This window comes from Glycine soja, chromosome 20 (assembly GCF_004193775.1).
Source record: "Glycine soja cultivar W05 chromosome 20, ASM419377v2, whole genome shotgun sequence".
NCBI lineage: Eukaryota > Viridiplantae > Streptophyta > Magnoliopsida > Fabales > Fabaceae > Glycine > Glycine soja.
Genome location: NC_041021.1, coordinates 36,537,065 through 36,551,359, shown reverse-complemented (window position 1 = coordinate 36,551,359; position 14,295 = coordinate 36,537,065). Strand labels below are relative to the sequence as shown.

Genomic DNA, 14,295 nt, shown 5'->3' with positions numbered 1-14,295 from the left:
ACGTATCATTTTGATTATTGTTTTTAATTTAATTTTCTACTCAAACCCTTCTTTTATTTTATTATTCTTGCTTTTAATTCCATAGAAGAAGCAAATTTTTACTAGTTAATGAAGAATCGACCCTATTCTCCCGTTTACTAAAATTATTTTTTTGAAAAGAAATAAATTTTTAAAACTTATTGACTCAACATCATTTGATTTAGATTAGTTTGGGATTTTTATTTTTTAGACAACCCTAAAGCTTGTTTAAGTCAAGTAAGAAACTAGCGGAGCACAGCAAATGTGCCTTGACATAGATGTTACAAAACAAACTCTCGTTTATTAACTTGCCAAGTCAGCACCATTTGAACCATTTATGTCGGTCTTACCTCTTCTTTTTCATATTCTCTCACTATTCACCAGCATGCATTTGAAGCCTCCCTAGACTATAAATGAGTCATATTACCTTTGAATTGAAAACCAACACAATCCACTCCAAGTTCTTTGTCTTCACAGTGACTGATTCAGTCATTGTTAGCCAAAAAAAGCTCCAAAACCATGGCAGCTGGTAATAGGCAAAGGAAATCTTCTTCGGGTTTCTTCTCTATTTTCAACATCTTCTCATCAAGGAAGCCCAGAGGAGGGTACTCTGATGCCCCTGATTCGTGGCGCAGAGTCTATCCTAGCGATTACGACAAAGGTAACTGGGGTGTTGCTGAGCCCAATATTGACATGAAAGCTGAAGCTTTCATTGCCAAGTACAAGAAACGTGTTTCAGAATCTGCACTCTATCAACTTGAGCCCGCTGCTGCTGAAAATGCATAATATGAAACCATATGTATATTTGTTTATTTCTCTAGATTTTCATTTCCAAATTAATATTGCTTCTACCTTGTACTGGTAGAAATTATGTTAATTAATAATGATGATGATATATATATATATATATATATATATATATATATATATATATATATATATATATATATATATATATGAATTGTATTCAACTACTAGCTTTTTAATTAGTTGTTCATATTGATCACCCAAGTATATATTTGCCTGCTCTTTAGGTGCAATATTGTATTGTATTCTTCCTTCTAAATGGAATGTATGCTTTCACTCTGGTTTATATATATCCTTTTGCTCTAAGTACACAAGGCCTTACAGTATTTTTCTGATTACCATTACACATGTTGTGTAGTATTATTAAGTCCTTCCACGACTTCAGTTACACCCCCTTGTTATGTGTGTGTGATTAAAAAGTAAATAATAAAACGGACGAAGTATATATGTGTGAGATTACACCACCGCCTGGGGTTTATTTCGCCATGACTGCAATTAAGATTTCTCAGAAACATTACGGTATACGAACATTCAACAAGTGCATGACTTTATAGTTTGACTTCACCTGTTGAATCTATGATATTTGAGGGTGAGGCCCTAATAATATATTGACTAAGTTTACTTGTTTATGGTATGTGCAATAAATTAAAGGAAGATTTCAGTTCCTTGTATCGGAAAAAGACTGATCTTAATTTGGGAAAGAATTAAGTGATTGCCAGCCTTGTGGAATCCTACATGTTTCCACCGGTGGAGGATTCAGTTTTCCTCAAGGCACAATATTATACATTCTACATGCATGTTTCTCTTTTCTTTTCGACCAATCTTTATTCCTTCCTTATATTATCTACCAGATAATTTGTCTTTCGGGTGATTCAAGCTTGGAAATAAATTAAAGGCAAATTTGAAAGGAGGGAAAGAGACTACTTCACAAACCCACGACTTTCAGAAATTTGGACCTCTAGGATACTAAACCAAGATAAAACTAGTTAGAATTAATTGTTGAAATGTTTTATTCTAATAATTAATGTGGATTAATATTATAAGATAATTATATTAGTTATTTATTATTAGTGAATTTTATTTTATGTGATCAAATTAAGTGAGCTCGTTAGACGATTAAATCAGATGATATGAATTTAAATGAGTAGATGTCTAGCTCATTAGGGAATAATGAGAATCCTATTTGGTTAACACATTGTGCGAACGCTATGGTCCCCGATATATCGAGTCGTCACACATACAGTTTCTCGTCTCTCCATCTGAAGAGTTACAAAGGTCCTATTGAGGAATAAAGAGGTTCCGGTTGAGGAAGAACCATGAAGCCATCAGTTACGTTATTAGTCGGTTATCCGTTATCTCTACAACCTTCCGTAACAAATCATAAGAAGAGTACATAGATAATAAATCACCAACGAATTTAGATTTCGCTGCATTTATTTGATCAATCATTATGAATCCAAGTATTCCTAAAACTCTTCTTGATAATCTAAGTGTAATGTGTTCTTGGTGATTATATTGTTATTTTATAAGAATCTCCTAAAATTCCAACAAGTGGTATCAGAGTCACCATTACTATTAGATTATTGGGATTTAAAGTTATTTGATTCTTATTATACCTTAATTGCTTTGTTTATATGAACCCTATTTTTTTTGGAACAACACATATTAATTGTCGGTAAATTCAAATATTGTCATATTGGATATTTGGTTTGAATTTGAGTGTTTTTTTTTTCTGGCATCGTGTTGGGCTTTATACACTGCTTCTGTTTATGTCGAATGTGATTATATATTGTTATATATTGGAGGAAGCCCTATGAAAACAATTTTTTCTTTGAAGATTTTCGAAAGAAAACTCATTACGGTGGATACAAACACAATTGTACTTTTACACTTTTATCTTTTTCCTTTTCGGCATATGGTTGTATCACAATTATGTGAATTGTTGGCTGCATTGCAATTACCTGAATTGTTTTTTTTATTATTGTAAAGTCTGGGAATTACTATAACAAGAAAGTATACATAAAGATGTTGTACACTTCTTTAGTTATGGATTATTGCATTGGATTTTCAAATTTTTTTTGGCATTATTGGTTAATTGATATACATGATTAGTGATGCTAGAATAAATTTGTGATAGCGTTATCTACGAATGTGATATTTACTTGTTTTATTTTAAATATAAATCAATGATAGTGTTAAATATAATTTAAAGATATAATATTTACTTGTCATAATTAATGTTTTATATTTTTCAACTATCATGATTGGGTGTAAATCTAGCAATAACAAATCCTTCACATTTATTTGCATGTCTAGTAATTTTTTATAATTAAATTGATTGACACAATATATTGTCAAAGTGATTCATATTGTGAAAATTGATTTGATTAAAATTACATCAATTAAAGAATGCAATTTATATCTTTTTATGGTAACAATTAAATTAGTCACTAATAACCCTTATAGGTGTGAGCTAGGAAAATCCCAACATTAGGCATATGCATATTTGGGGATGTTCAGTTGAAGCAATGCCTTATAGGTTGCATAAAGGTAAGTTAGACTTAAAGATAATTAGTTACAATTTTTTTAAAGTTCTCGCATGTATAAGTTTTACAATCTCACTTTAAGGTCATGTTTGAGATGTGCAAGACTCCTTGAGGAAATTAAGTTTGGAGGGAAAGTAAACATAAGGAGTGTTGTCTTTAAAGAATAACATGTTATTGATACTAGATAAGCTTTTGTACTTATCATTGTTCAAGAAACGGATATGGTAATTAAATAATAATGTTACTCCTAACATTATTAAAAAACAAGACAACACTAAGATTTCCTCTCAAACACCACCTAAAGTTCAAACTCAATAGTCTTAAGAAGTGTAATTAAGAAGATTTTCTACAAAAAGGAAAAATGTAATTTGATATGATTATGTTATATTTATTTAAGAACATGAATATGACATTAGGTTGACCGAGAAGGTCTAATCATTTTTAGTCAAGTCATGTTGTGCTCTAACTTTCAAGTGGATTGATGTCATAAATGATGTAATAAAATCGATGGTTGAACATGAAATTAGGGATATCGTCAAATTTTCTCAAAGTGTGAAACCCATAAGTTGGAGATAAATATCTATAGTCGAAGCGAATTCAATGGATAATATTGAGATATATAAAGCTTGTTTTGTCACAAAAAGTTTTACAAGAAAAATGACATTCATTGATCACAAAGAGACTTTCTTTTTTATTTCTTAGAAAGACTCTCTTAGGACTATAATGACACTATAGATCATTTTGATGATTGTTTTGCATACATGGATGTAAACCTTATGTTTCTAAATGGAAACATTGATGAAACAATTTATATGGTGCAACCAAAAAGCCTTGTTTAAGATGATCCAAAGTCTATGATATGTAAACTAAAGAAATCCATTTATGCTTTTAAACAAATCTCGCGTCTATGGTATTACAAAGTTCATCAAGATTATCTCTTATGGTGTTGAGGTAAATTTGGTGATGATTGTGTATGCTAAAAGTTTAGTGGGAGTAAATTTATTATTTTGGTATTATATGTTGATGACATCTTACTATCATCATACAATTTATTGTTGTAAAACAACTATATTGTAATTGATCATGTATGCTTAAGTTTATTTTTTTGTTTTAATTATTGTCCTAAAATAATTTTTAGTAAGATTCCTAAGGTGATATATGAGTAATCTTGGTATGCAACACTAGAAAGTAATAAAGCGCATAATGTGCTAATTGAAGAGAACAAGAAACTGCATGTTTTCTTATCGAAAGTCTAGAAGTTTAGAGATCATTAGGTATTCTAACTTCGATTTTTACAGAATATCTTAATAGCAATCACTCCACATAAGGATCCACATTTAATCATATTGGTGGAGTTAATATTTTTTGCTATGAGATATTATACTATAATTTATGACTACTAAATTATTGTAACTAACTTGACTATTATTGCCAACATTAAGAAGTCATCGGGTGTTTATTGAGACAATATCTTAGTGGTCTTATTAAGGATTCAATCAAATACAAGTTTGTTGATATAAAGTATTTGGTTGTTAAATAAAGAATTAAAAAATGACAAATTTATATAGAACATATAGGGACTCATTTCATGCTAGTTGATCCACTTAATAAGGGTCTAACACTTAAAGTTTTTTCATGAGCATACTGCTCATATGAGTGTAATTCCTGATAGTACTTTAGTTTAGCGAGAGTCTTGGTTATGTTCTATATCTTATGGTTTACAAACATTTTGTTGTTTGAATTTTTTGCAGAAATAAAGTTGAAGTTTATCATTTCATTATAAGTTTGTTTTGTTTGCAATATTTATGTTTTATTTGGATTGATCTTTATAAAGAATAAAGTTTAGACCAATTGGAAATAAGCATGACTAAGATTACATTACATGTAATTTTCGTATTGCTTATCCATATTGATCTATGCATTGAGTGTATTGATGTGGTGGTCATTGGGGTCTAGTTACATTCACTACTAGAAATTAGACTTTCTACGTCGATTATTTGGCCCTTTCTACATCGGTTATGACCCGATGTTGTAGCGGAATTCGTTGAAAACCCACACCCTTCAACGATGGTTGTTGGACCGATGTAAAAAGGTGACAATTCTACAATGGATTACAAGATTGACCATGGTAGTATTCTAAGAAATTTGCATCGGTTTTCTGTCAACCGATGTAGAATGATGCCAATAATGGCTTAATTCTACATTGGTTTTTTGGACGCCCGTCTTAGTATATTGAGATATCTACATCGGTTTTTAGACCAACCGATGTAGAATGCTGCCCATAATGGGTTAATTCTACATCGGTTGACCGTCTTAGTATGTTTAGTGATCTACATCGGTTATTTGACAACCGATGTAGAATGTGTGTGTATGTGTGTGTGTGTGTGTGTGTGTGAAATTCAGCCAGTAACAAATATGCAAATACATATCATTAAAATGAAGATTTGTAGGGCAGTAAATTTCCATAACTTATAATTAAATGTCATTGAGACAAAGAAAGTACATTCAACGATTTTATTACCTTTATCCCCATCTATAATATATACAAAATCCATACTAATACTAAAAATAACATGTCATCAGTTGTTTGAGGTTTAAAATGATACACTGCTTTTTATGCTAATACTAATATTGGAAATAACTCGAAAAGATTGTAGATTAGCTAGACATACATTTTATACTTGGTGGGATAATATATATGAGCAGATAGTCATCAAAGGCCAGAGAAAGAGCATCAAACCAAAGTTGCGTCCAAAATTAGCCATAAAGTGCAAACACATGAAAAAATTCTCTTAAATCATGAAGAGAGAACCCAATCACCATAGCTTACAAAAATCGTTGATCAAATAGATGAGTGCATGAGAAATCTTAAATTCCAAACTGCACAAAGAAGAAATCCCAACCAAGCCTAGGTAACATACCACGAGTCCAACAACAGAAATTATTCCCAAAATGCTGAATAGATGTGAATCCTCACATATATACAACCCCCTGGTATCAAAATTGAGCAATAAAAACATAAGAGGCAGGGCAGGGAGGTTGATGCAAAATTGAGCAATAAAAACATATATGGTCCATAGTTAGCAAAGATAATGTGTCAACTTACATTCTCATCGTCAAAATCATACAACTCAGCAGCTACAAAATGAAAAATATTAATGTTAGTAACTTCAAACTTCCTTACAACTTAAAGGGCTATATTAGCTAAACAAACAGGAGTCAATTTTTTGCTTGTAAACATGTTTAATAACAAATAAGCTTCACTAAACATAATAACTAGTTCATTCTTCCAAAAGAGTAGAAACAAGTGGAGAATCGGAGATTGGCTAAGGAAATGTAATATACATAAATATCCATTAAGGATACTTATTTAATGAGGAAACCTGTAATGCTATAGACACAACGAAGCTGCAGATGTATGAGAGCAGGAACCTATGTAAAACATCATCAGGCAATGTAATGAGCCATGCCATTATTCAAACTTCAAATTTTTTGAAGCTAAATGAACTACAATGAACTTAAAATGGATAAAATTTGTAGATTACCAAAGCTTTGGCTGATTGGGCCATTTGTAGGTCATTGATGACAAAGAAAGCAAGGTATGCCTGAAAAAGAAGCCATTTTGGTATCAAAATGTTCATATACCATAATATTATTGTTATGCTTCATTAGAAATTCAAATGCAAGCATGAAGTTTTAGTTTCTTTTTAATTATGCTCCTAAATGAGTGTCTTCCTCATGCACTATATCTAACATATAGCGTAGCCTAAACATATCAAGCTAGTCCTCTTACAAGATAATGAACACAAATAAGCAAGAAAGAAACTGTGTGCTAACCTGTGAAACGTTGAGAACCAATCTTGTAAGAACATAAACAGGACCAACATGATAATATAGAATTCTCTTCAACCAGTAATCCCATGAAATCCTTGCATGAACCATTCCATGTACATCCACCTTCAATCTATGAAGAAAACAAAAGAAAATCACTAAATACTAAAATAGTAGCTAAACTGCTCAAGCAAGCTATTTTACAATAGTTTCGAGAGGGATATAATTGAATAGCATCAATGATGATAGTGTTCTTTGTTTAGTTAAAGTTATACAATTATATGCTTGCTCTCATACCAAGTCTATATTTTCTTTCAGAATTTCTTTACAAGGTAAACACGATATTTTTAATATTTTCATTTAATCTGGCTTCAAAGGGGTTATTCAAGCATTGCTTTTCCTCATATTTACAACTGCCGCATATAGCATCTTGATATTATAAATAGTATATACAAGAACATTTTTCCAGACATACAATATCTCTACTATTGTATGTGAATAGCAATAGGCTTTAATCCATGAATAATAACGGCAGTAAGCCAAGAAGCACACTTGGGCTCTTTGGTTGCAAGATGAAATACGCCCACAAAGCAACATCCAATAAAAATTGACAGATATGCAATCCAGCAGTACTGCTCATTTGGAGGAGTAAAAAGTGATTATGTTTGACAACAGCTGATTAAAGATGGATCCAAATAATTATAATCTAACATACATGATTTTCAACATCATCATGTGTTTTTCCATTTATGACACTGAATACTATCAATGCAACTGCATATAGGCTCAGGTTGACATCCTTCAAAGATAATTAGTTGTATACATTAGTAATTCGTATTAAAATATTATTGATTTCTATGGAAATTTCACTAGAACTTACCATGGTAAAAGCATTGCGACAGCTAGCTAGTGCCACTTTGCTTGTAGAGTTCAGTGTGATGCAACTCACCACTTGTCATTCTCACTCTCAATTAAATATTTTTCATGTTCTATATTTTTCCTTTTTGTAAGCATTCCAAATAAAACAGCTTGCAAGGATCGCAAGGTAATTCCAAAAAAAAGCCTTACTTTACAACATACGGTCTTGGTCCTTAATGTTTGCTTCAAGAGCCGTAAATAGAAAACTTGACAAGTTACAAATCCAAAAATCAACTAGTGGCAACCCAAAGGTGACATTAAGGAAAAAATTATTGGAAGAAGGTATTTGAGAATCATAAGGTAGGGTTAACCTCATTTGGGATGAGATGTCTAATAAGGTTAGGAAGGTTGCTAAAGTAGTAGTCTTGGGTGATTCAATAGACTTTGGACTGAGATTAGAAATCTTGGTACTAGGATGAAAATGTGCGAAAAGGTAAGAAACAAAAGATTGTTTTAAAGCCTAGCATGTATGCAATAACCCAAAAAAATGGGCAAGGTATCGAAAGTTTAGAAATGAGACAAGGAAAGTTGTGACAAGACCCAAAACTTTATAACTAAATTAACCATCATGTTATATGTGTCCAATAAGATTACGCCATGCATATGGACCATAAAGTGTACTCAGCTTGATTTATTTTCATGAATGTTGACACAAATAGATAAAGACAAAGATAAACTAGACCAAAACAATACCTTTACAAAATCACCGGCCTGAATCATAAAATCTTTAATCAGTCTATGAAATTGACAACCCTTGTAACCAACCGGCAGTCCCGCTTTCCCGCCAATAAAATCAGATCATTAAAAGTATTAGTTAACTTAAACTCACAGACTAAAAAGGCAAACATTCAGTATCCTTTTGGCATTCAATACAAGAATAAATCAGGAGAAGGCGGGGGCTCAAGAAAATACCAAAAGGTTGTTGATTTAAAAGATCCTACCTAGTCTCAAATGAGATGGGGGAGGAAGAAATGTAAAATGTACTAATAACAAATAAACATAAGACCTTTAAAATCATAATACTTAATCAAGCTTTAATTCAAGATAAATAACATGTGCCTTATACTTTGATTTGATATATAATCTTAGCATATATTTGGTTCTTAGATTTAGTTAATAAAATAATAATATTTTTCTCTCATCATTTCCACCACGTTGCTGAAATAGAAGAGGGCAGATGCCAAGCCAGTTGGAAGGGCTAAACAGAAATTACAGTTGCAAGGAGGCAGAAGTAAATGTAGATTTTAGTGGCAGCAAGGAGATGAATTACTTTCCCATTATAATTACAGATTTCAGTCGAAGCAAGATCACGACAGCAAGGATTTCTGGCTGGGGTATATTCAGTTACGAATTTCCAGGGTTTGGTTCTTGCCCACCCTAGACATCTGGTGACCAGTATGATCTTACAACCCCACATGTGAAGGCTTTTGTTTGGCATCAATTGCTTGATTGGTTACCAACAAAAAACAACAACATACTATCGGATGAGGAGGATTTGAGATGCCTGTTTTGCAATGCATGCAAGAAGAATGCCAATCATTTGTTGTTCCTATGCAAGTTCTCGACAAATATTTGGAACAAGTGCTAAAATTGGGTGAGAGTGGAGATGGTACAGCACAGCGATCCTCAGAAGTGCTTTGTTCAACACTATATGGGAAACTTCTTGAAGAAACCAACAAACTTGGCTTCGGCAGTATGGTGCGAAACAACATGGGTCCTATGGCAGCACCAAAATGGGATTATCTTTCACAATGAGAGCCTTGATGTGGATAGAGTTTGGGACTTGATTGTTAGCAAATCATGGGCTTAGTCAACAAGTAAAATCAATACTTTCTCACACTCATGGCATGCATCGACAACTCTGCCACGAGTATGCATTTAAGGGTAAGCAACTGGTGGGGGCTTTGTTTTCACAGGTTGGGTCAAAGAAATTATCAGTATACAAACATTCACACTTCAAATGCTATTCATAGGGGAGCAATATGGATACTGGATTGATAGATGGGACATATAGTATTATTGTAACGCTTGTTGGGGGAAGGGATCGGGGAGCAATATGGAGAACAATAATATGGAGGAGAATCATGGGATAACTTTAATATGGAGGAGAATTATAGGGGATCAATATGGAGAACAATAACGAGAGATACAGAGTGATTAAGTTCCACTTTAGCACCACTACAGTCCCAACTCGACCATGTGTGGAGGAGAATCATGGGATAACTTTAATTTAATTTTTAGGAGGAATCATAATTACATTGAAAAGTTGTTTATAAATTTCTACTAGTCTTCAATGAAAATTTCTTCAACTCTTTATTTATTATTATTCAACGGTTTATAATTACATCGAAAAATTTAGTCCTACAAATGTAGTTATAAATTTTAACACTTGTTAACACAACTTCAAAAGATGCATATAGTCTAGAAGAAAAGAAAAACACGGTATAGAGGTTTCTAGAGAATCCATATCAGCTAGAACAACGGTTGTTTATACATGCTGAAACACACTACTTATATCATACTGCAAGAGAATCTAAAGTGAAATATTAAAAAATAATCAAAAACAAAAGCATTGCTAGTCTATGTATTTATAATATTTTTTATCCGTAAGAATCAAAGATAGGTACTAAGGAATTTATAACAAAATTATGCATATTACTCAACCAAATGTGCTAGTTAGACTCCTTTGGTGCATGTATTTTTAATTGAAACTACGTAAATGCAGTTGCAAATTGATATTTTATTTGTCAATATTAATTTGTAGCCAACAATTAAATTTGGTTTTAGACTACTATCTTCCAGCCATGTTAGCAATAACTTTTGTAACTATTATTGGAGACAACCATGATATAACTACAATAGGAAGATGAGTAACAGCACAATAGAGTTTCCATATAAAAAAGAGCTTAAAAACTGATCCAAATAGAGTTTGCTTGATCTCTTTCCCTTGATCAAAACAGAGTTTGAAATACACTTGCAGAGGCACTTTGCTGAGATGGTTTTTGGAATAGAACAAACTCATTTACAACTCAATTCAGAATCATTGCAGGAATAACATAAAATTGTACTACACGATATTATGTTGTCAAAAGTAAGTTGTATGCAAATAAAAACAAAATGAATAAGAATTGGCATAATATTAACTCAAAAGTCTAATTGGCAGGAAACTTGACAGACATGACATGAGGATTCAGCACGCATGCTGCAACTATAGCAACCACAATAGTGGACAGAGTTTCGATCACAGATCCATGGAATTTCGCAATGCAATAGCACCATAGCGCCACTAAGTTTTGATTAAATTAGAATCATTTTATCTTAATATGCTAATTTTCTATATAAATTTTCATTGCACTAAGTTTTGTGTTATACTTATTAGTATAATTAATTTTGTTTACTAAAAGGAATGTGATGAGTGAGAAAGTTCTAGGCCTTCTATTCTAGGTCCAATTGTGATGACTGAGAAAGTTCTAGGCCTTCTATTCATAGTTGGGGCAGTATTACATGGGGCAGCTCACAGTGCAAAATCATGATTCCAATTTAATATAATTTATACTGAACTATGTATATGGTGCAAGATCTTTTGTCACAAGCAAGTAGGCTAATGCATAGACTGCAACTATTGATATGCAGTATTACATGGGACAACTCACAGTGCATAGTTGGGCTCTAAACCCGAAATAATTAGTTTCAGCACTGCAAAATCTTAGTGAACCGCAACCACATGCACCAAAATCCAATGGTGGAGTTCATAATGAGAATCCAGTAGAGGAAGTATCAAATTTGAACTAAATTTTTATAATTTATCTATTGGAGAATTTTCTGCACTAAGGTTGGAAACGATGAAAAAAGCCCTAAAAGGGATTTCAAGTTACAACTAAGTAAAATTAGGGTTTAAAAAAACAGAAACTCACAATGGCAACAAGTTGATATTATCATAAACACCAGGCATGCATCAATCAAACCTATTTTGTCGAGGACAACAAGAATAACAAACTTACGCCTGAAAACAATGTACTTACCGCACGACCGTCAGAGTGAAGACCAACAAGGTTGTGGCTGGCTGTCAAGACCTACACAGACAATGGCAAGGTTGCGATGGAGTGAAGGACCTAGCTATGACCTTCTCTTCTAGTAAGAACCCAAGCAAAAAGATGAGTCTGCAAGCGTGCAAAAAAAGTGTAAAATCACGAATTAAATATCAAAATTTCAACGACGGTGCTTAAAATAAACCGTAGTAATCTTTTAACATACGAAGGCGGTTTTTATAAAATCATCTTTGTAACATCAACATCAAAGGAAGTTTTATAAAAACCGTCTTAAACTCCTTCAGAAAGATGAATAAAATTTCAAAAATGCCACTGCGTGGTTTACTACATCGGTTTTCCAATAACCGATGTAGATTTAACGACGTAGAAAGCGTAATTTGTAGTAGTGATTTGTTGTAGTGACGAAAGTCATAGTGATTTCATTATTGATAGATAAGATGGACCAAGTTGTTAAGGTGACAGTCTAAAGGTAAATAGCGTACGGATGCACACTTAAGATTTTTTATATAATCGTTACAATATGTAGTCCAAGTGGGAGATTGTTGGAATTTTCTATTCCAATAATTAATGTGGGCTAATATTATAAGACAATTATACTAGCTATTTATCATTAGTGAGTTTTATTTTATGTGATCAAATTAAGTGAGTACGTTTGACAACTAAATCTAATGATATGAACTTAAATGAGCATATATTAGTGTTGGCCCATTAGAAGATAATGAAAACCCTATTTGGTTAACAAGTTATAAGAAAGTTATGGTCCCCAATATACCGAGTTGTCACATATAGTTTCTCTTCTTCCCATCTGAAGAGTTATGAATGTCCTATTAAGGAATAAAGAGGTTCCAGTTGAGGAAAAATCATGAAACCACTAGTTACGTTGTTAGTCGGTTATCTGTTGTCTCTATAGTCTTCTATAACAGATCCTAAGAAGAGTACATAGATCATAAATCACCAACAAATTCAGATTTTGTTGCGTTTGTTTGATCAATCATTATAGACTGAGGTATATGTAAAATTCTTATTAATAATTTAACGTAATGTGTTCTTGGTGGTTATATTAGTATTTTATATGGATATCCTAAAATTCCAACATTAATCAAGAATGAAATAACAGTCAGGAAAAAAGCATGTACAGTGTGTTATCACTATTGAAAAAAACATATTTAACGATGATTTTTTTGACACATTTAACGATGATTTTAAATTGTCTTTAATGCTAACATCCTGAAAAATCAGAATATAACAAAGCCACTTATGTCTTTTTGCATCATTCTTATACATCTTGTATAGTTTTGTTGCCATTATTAATATATTTTGCCTTTTTCAAAACAAATATCGAAGCCAATATTGAAATACTGACAGTTATTTAAAGCAACTTTATTCCTAGTATTGCTTGTAATTTCCATCTCTTCTTAACTTTGTTTAGTAAGAGTTTAGCTCATTCAGGGTTTTAATTATAATATAATTTATATATTTAAAAATATTTATTTATTATTATTTTTAGTTATATAAAATAAAGTAAAAATATTTATGATATAGAATACATATACTAAAGAGCTAGTCAGGTTGTGAAAATGCAAAATAGATATATAGGGTTTGAAGATTCGTTCAATAATATAATCATTTAACTAGAGGGGCCTATAAAAATCATGGTTGTTGGGACATAAAATCAAATTGAAAGGGTCACTAGCATAGTCTTCAAACATTATTAATTGATTGAGTGGCTTTAGCATAAACATTCTGCACAAGCCCTTTATGTCTGTGGTGTTTAAGCTCTCTCTTTGGCTACCTTACATCGCCTCATAAATCCTCATACACCAATCTTCACGGCATAACATGTGCAATGCACCCTCCAAAGTGAACAAAGACAAGTAAACATCACAGAATTTGAAAACAAGAAGAATCCATGAAATAACCCGCGGTTTTTAGAGATTCGTCCTTAATTGCCTTGTCTTGTCTTCTTTTTTTATTTTTTGATTCAGAACCAAAAAAGAGAAAAGCGAATCCCTGAATAGTGAAGCCAGCTAACTTAAAGTTATTGATACATCGAGTGTGATTTGTGAATCTCTTTTGTTACAAATTTACTGGATGGGATGGTGGCCATCTATATTTGTGAAGGTTCT

The 14,295-nt window shown here is 32.2% G+C and overlaps 1 protein-coding gene and 1 long non-coding RNA gene across 2 annotated transcripts; one reads left to right on the top strand and one right to left on the bottom strand.

Moving 5' to 3' along the window:
• The first annotated feature begins 427 nt into the window (after positions 1–427).
• LOC114402224 lies at positions 428–852 on the top strand. Its single transcript, XM_028364719.1, has one exon. It carries the CDS (start codon positions 538–540, stop codon positions 802–804), a length of 267 nt encoding a protein of 88 aa, XP_028220520.1. The 5' UTR covers positions 428–537; the 3' UTR covers positions 805–852.
• Positions 853–6,767: 5,915 nt separating this feature from the next.
• LOC114402325 lies at positions 6,768–7,249 on the bottom strand. The gene is made up of 3 exons (XR_003664412.1): positions 7,209–7,249; positions 6,917–6,976; positions 6,768–6,803 (listed from the first exon to the last, which is right to left on the bottom strand). It is a non-coding gene; the product is annotated as an uncharacterized LOC114402325 (long non-coding RNA).
• Between the last annotated feature and the right edge of the window lie 7,046 nt (positions 7,250–14,295).

Excerpts from the sequence above, each read along its gene's own strand:
- LOC114402224 (XM_028364719.1), top strand. The coding sequence starts at position 538 with ATGGCAGCTGGTAATAGGCAAAGGAAATCTTCTTCGGGTTTCTTCTCT.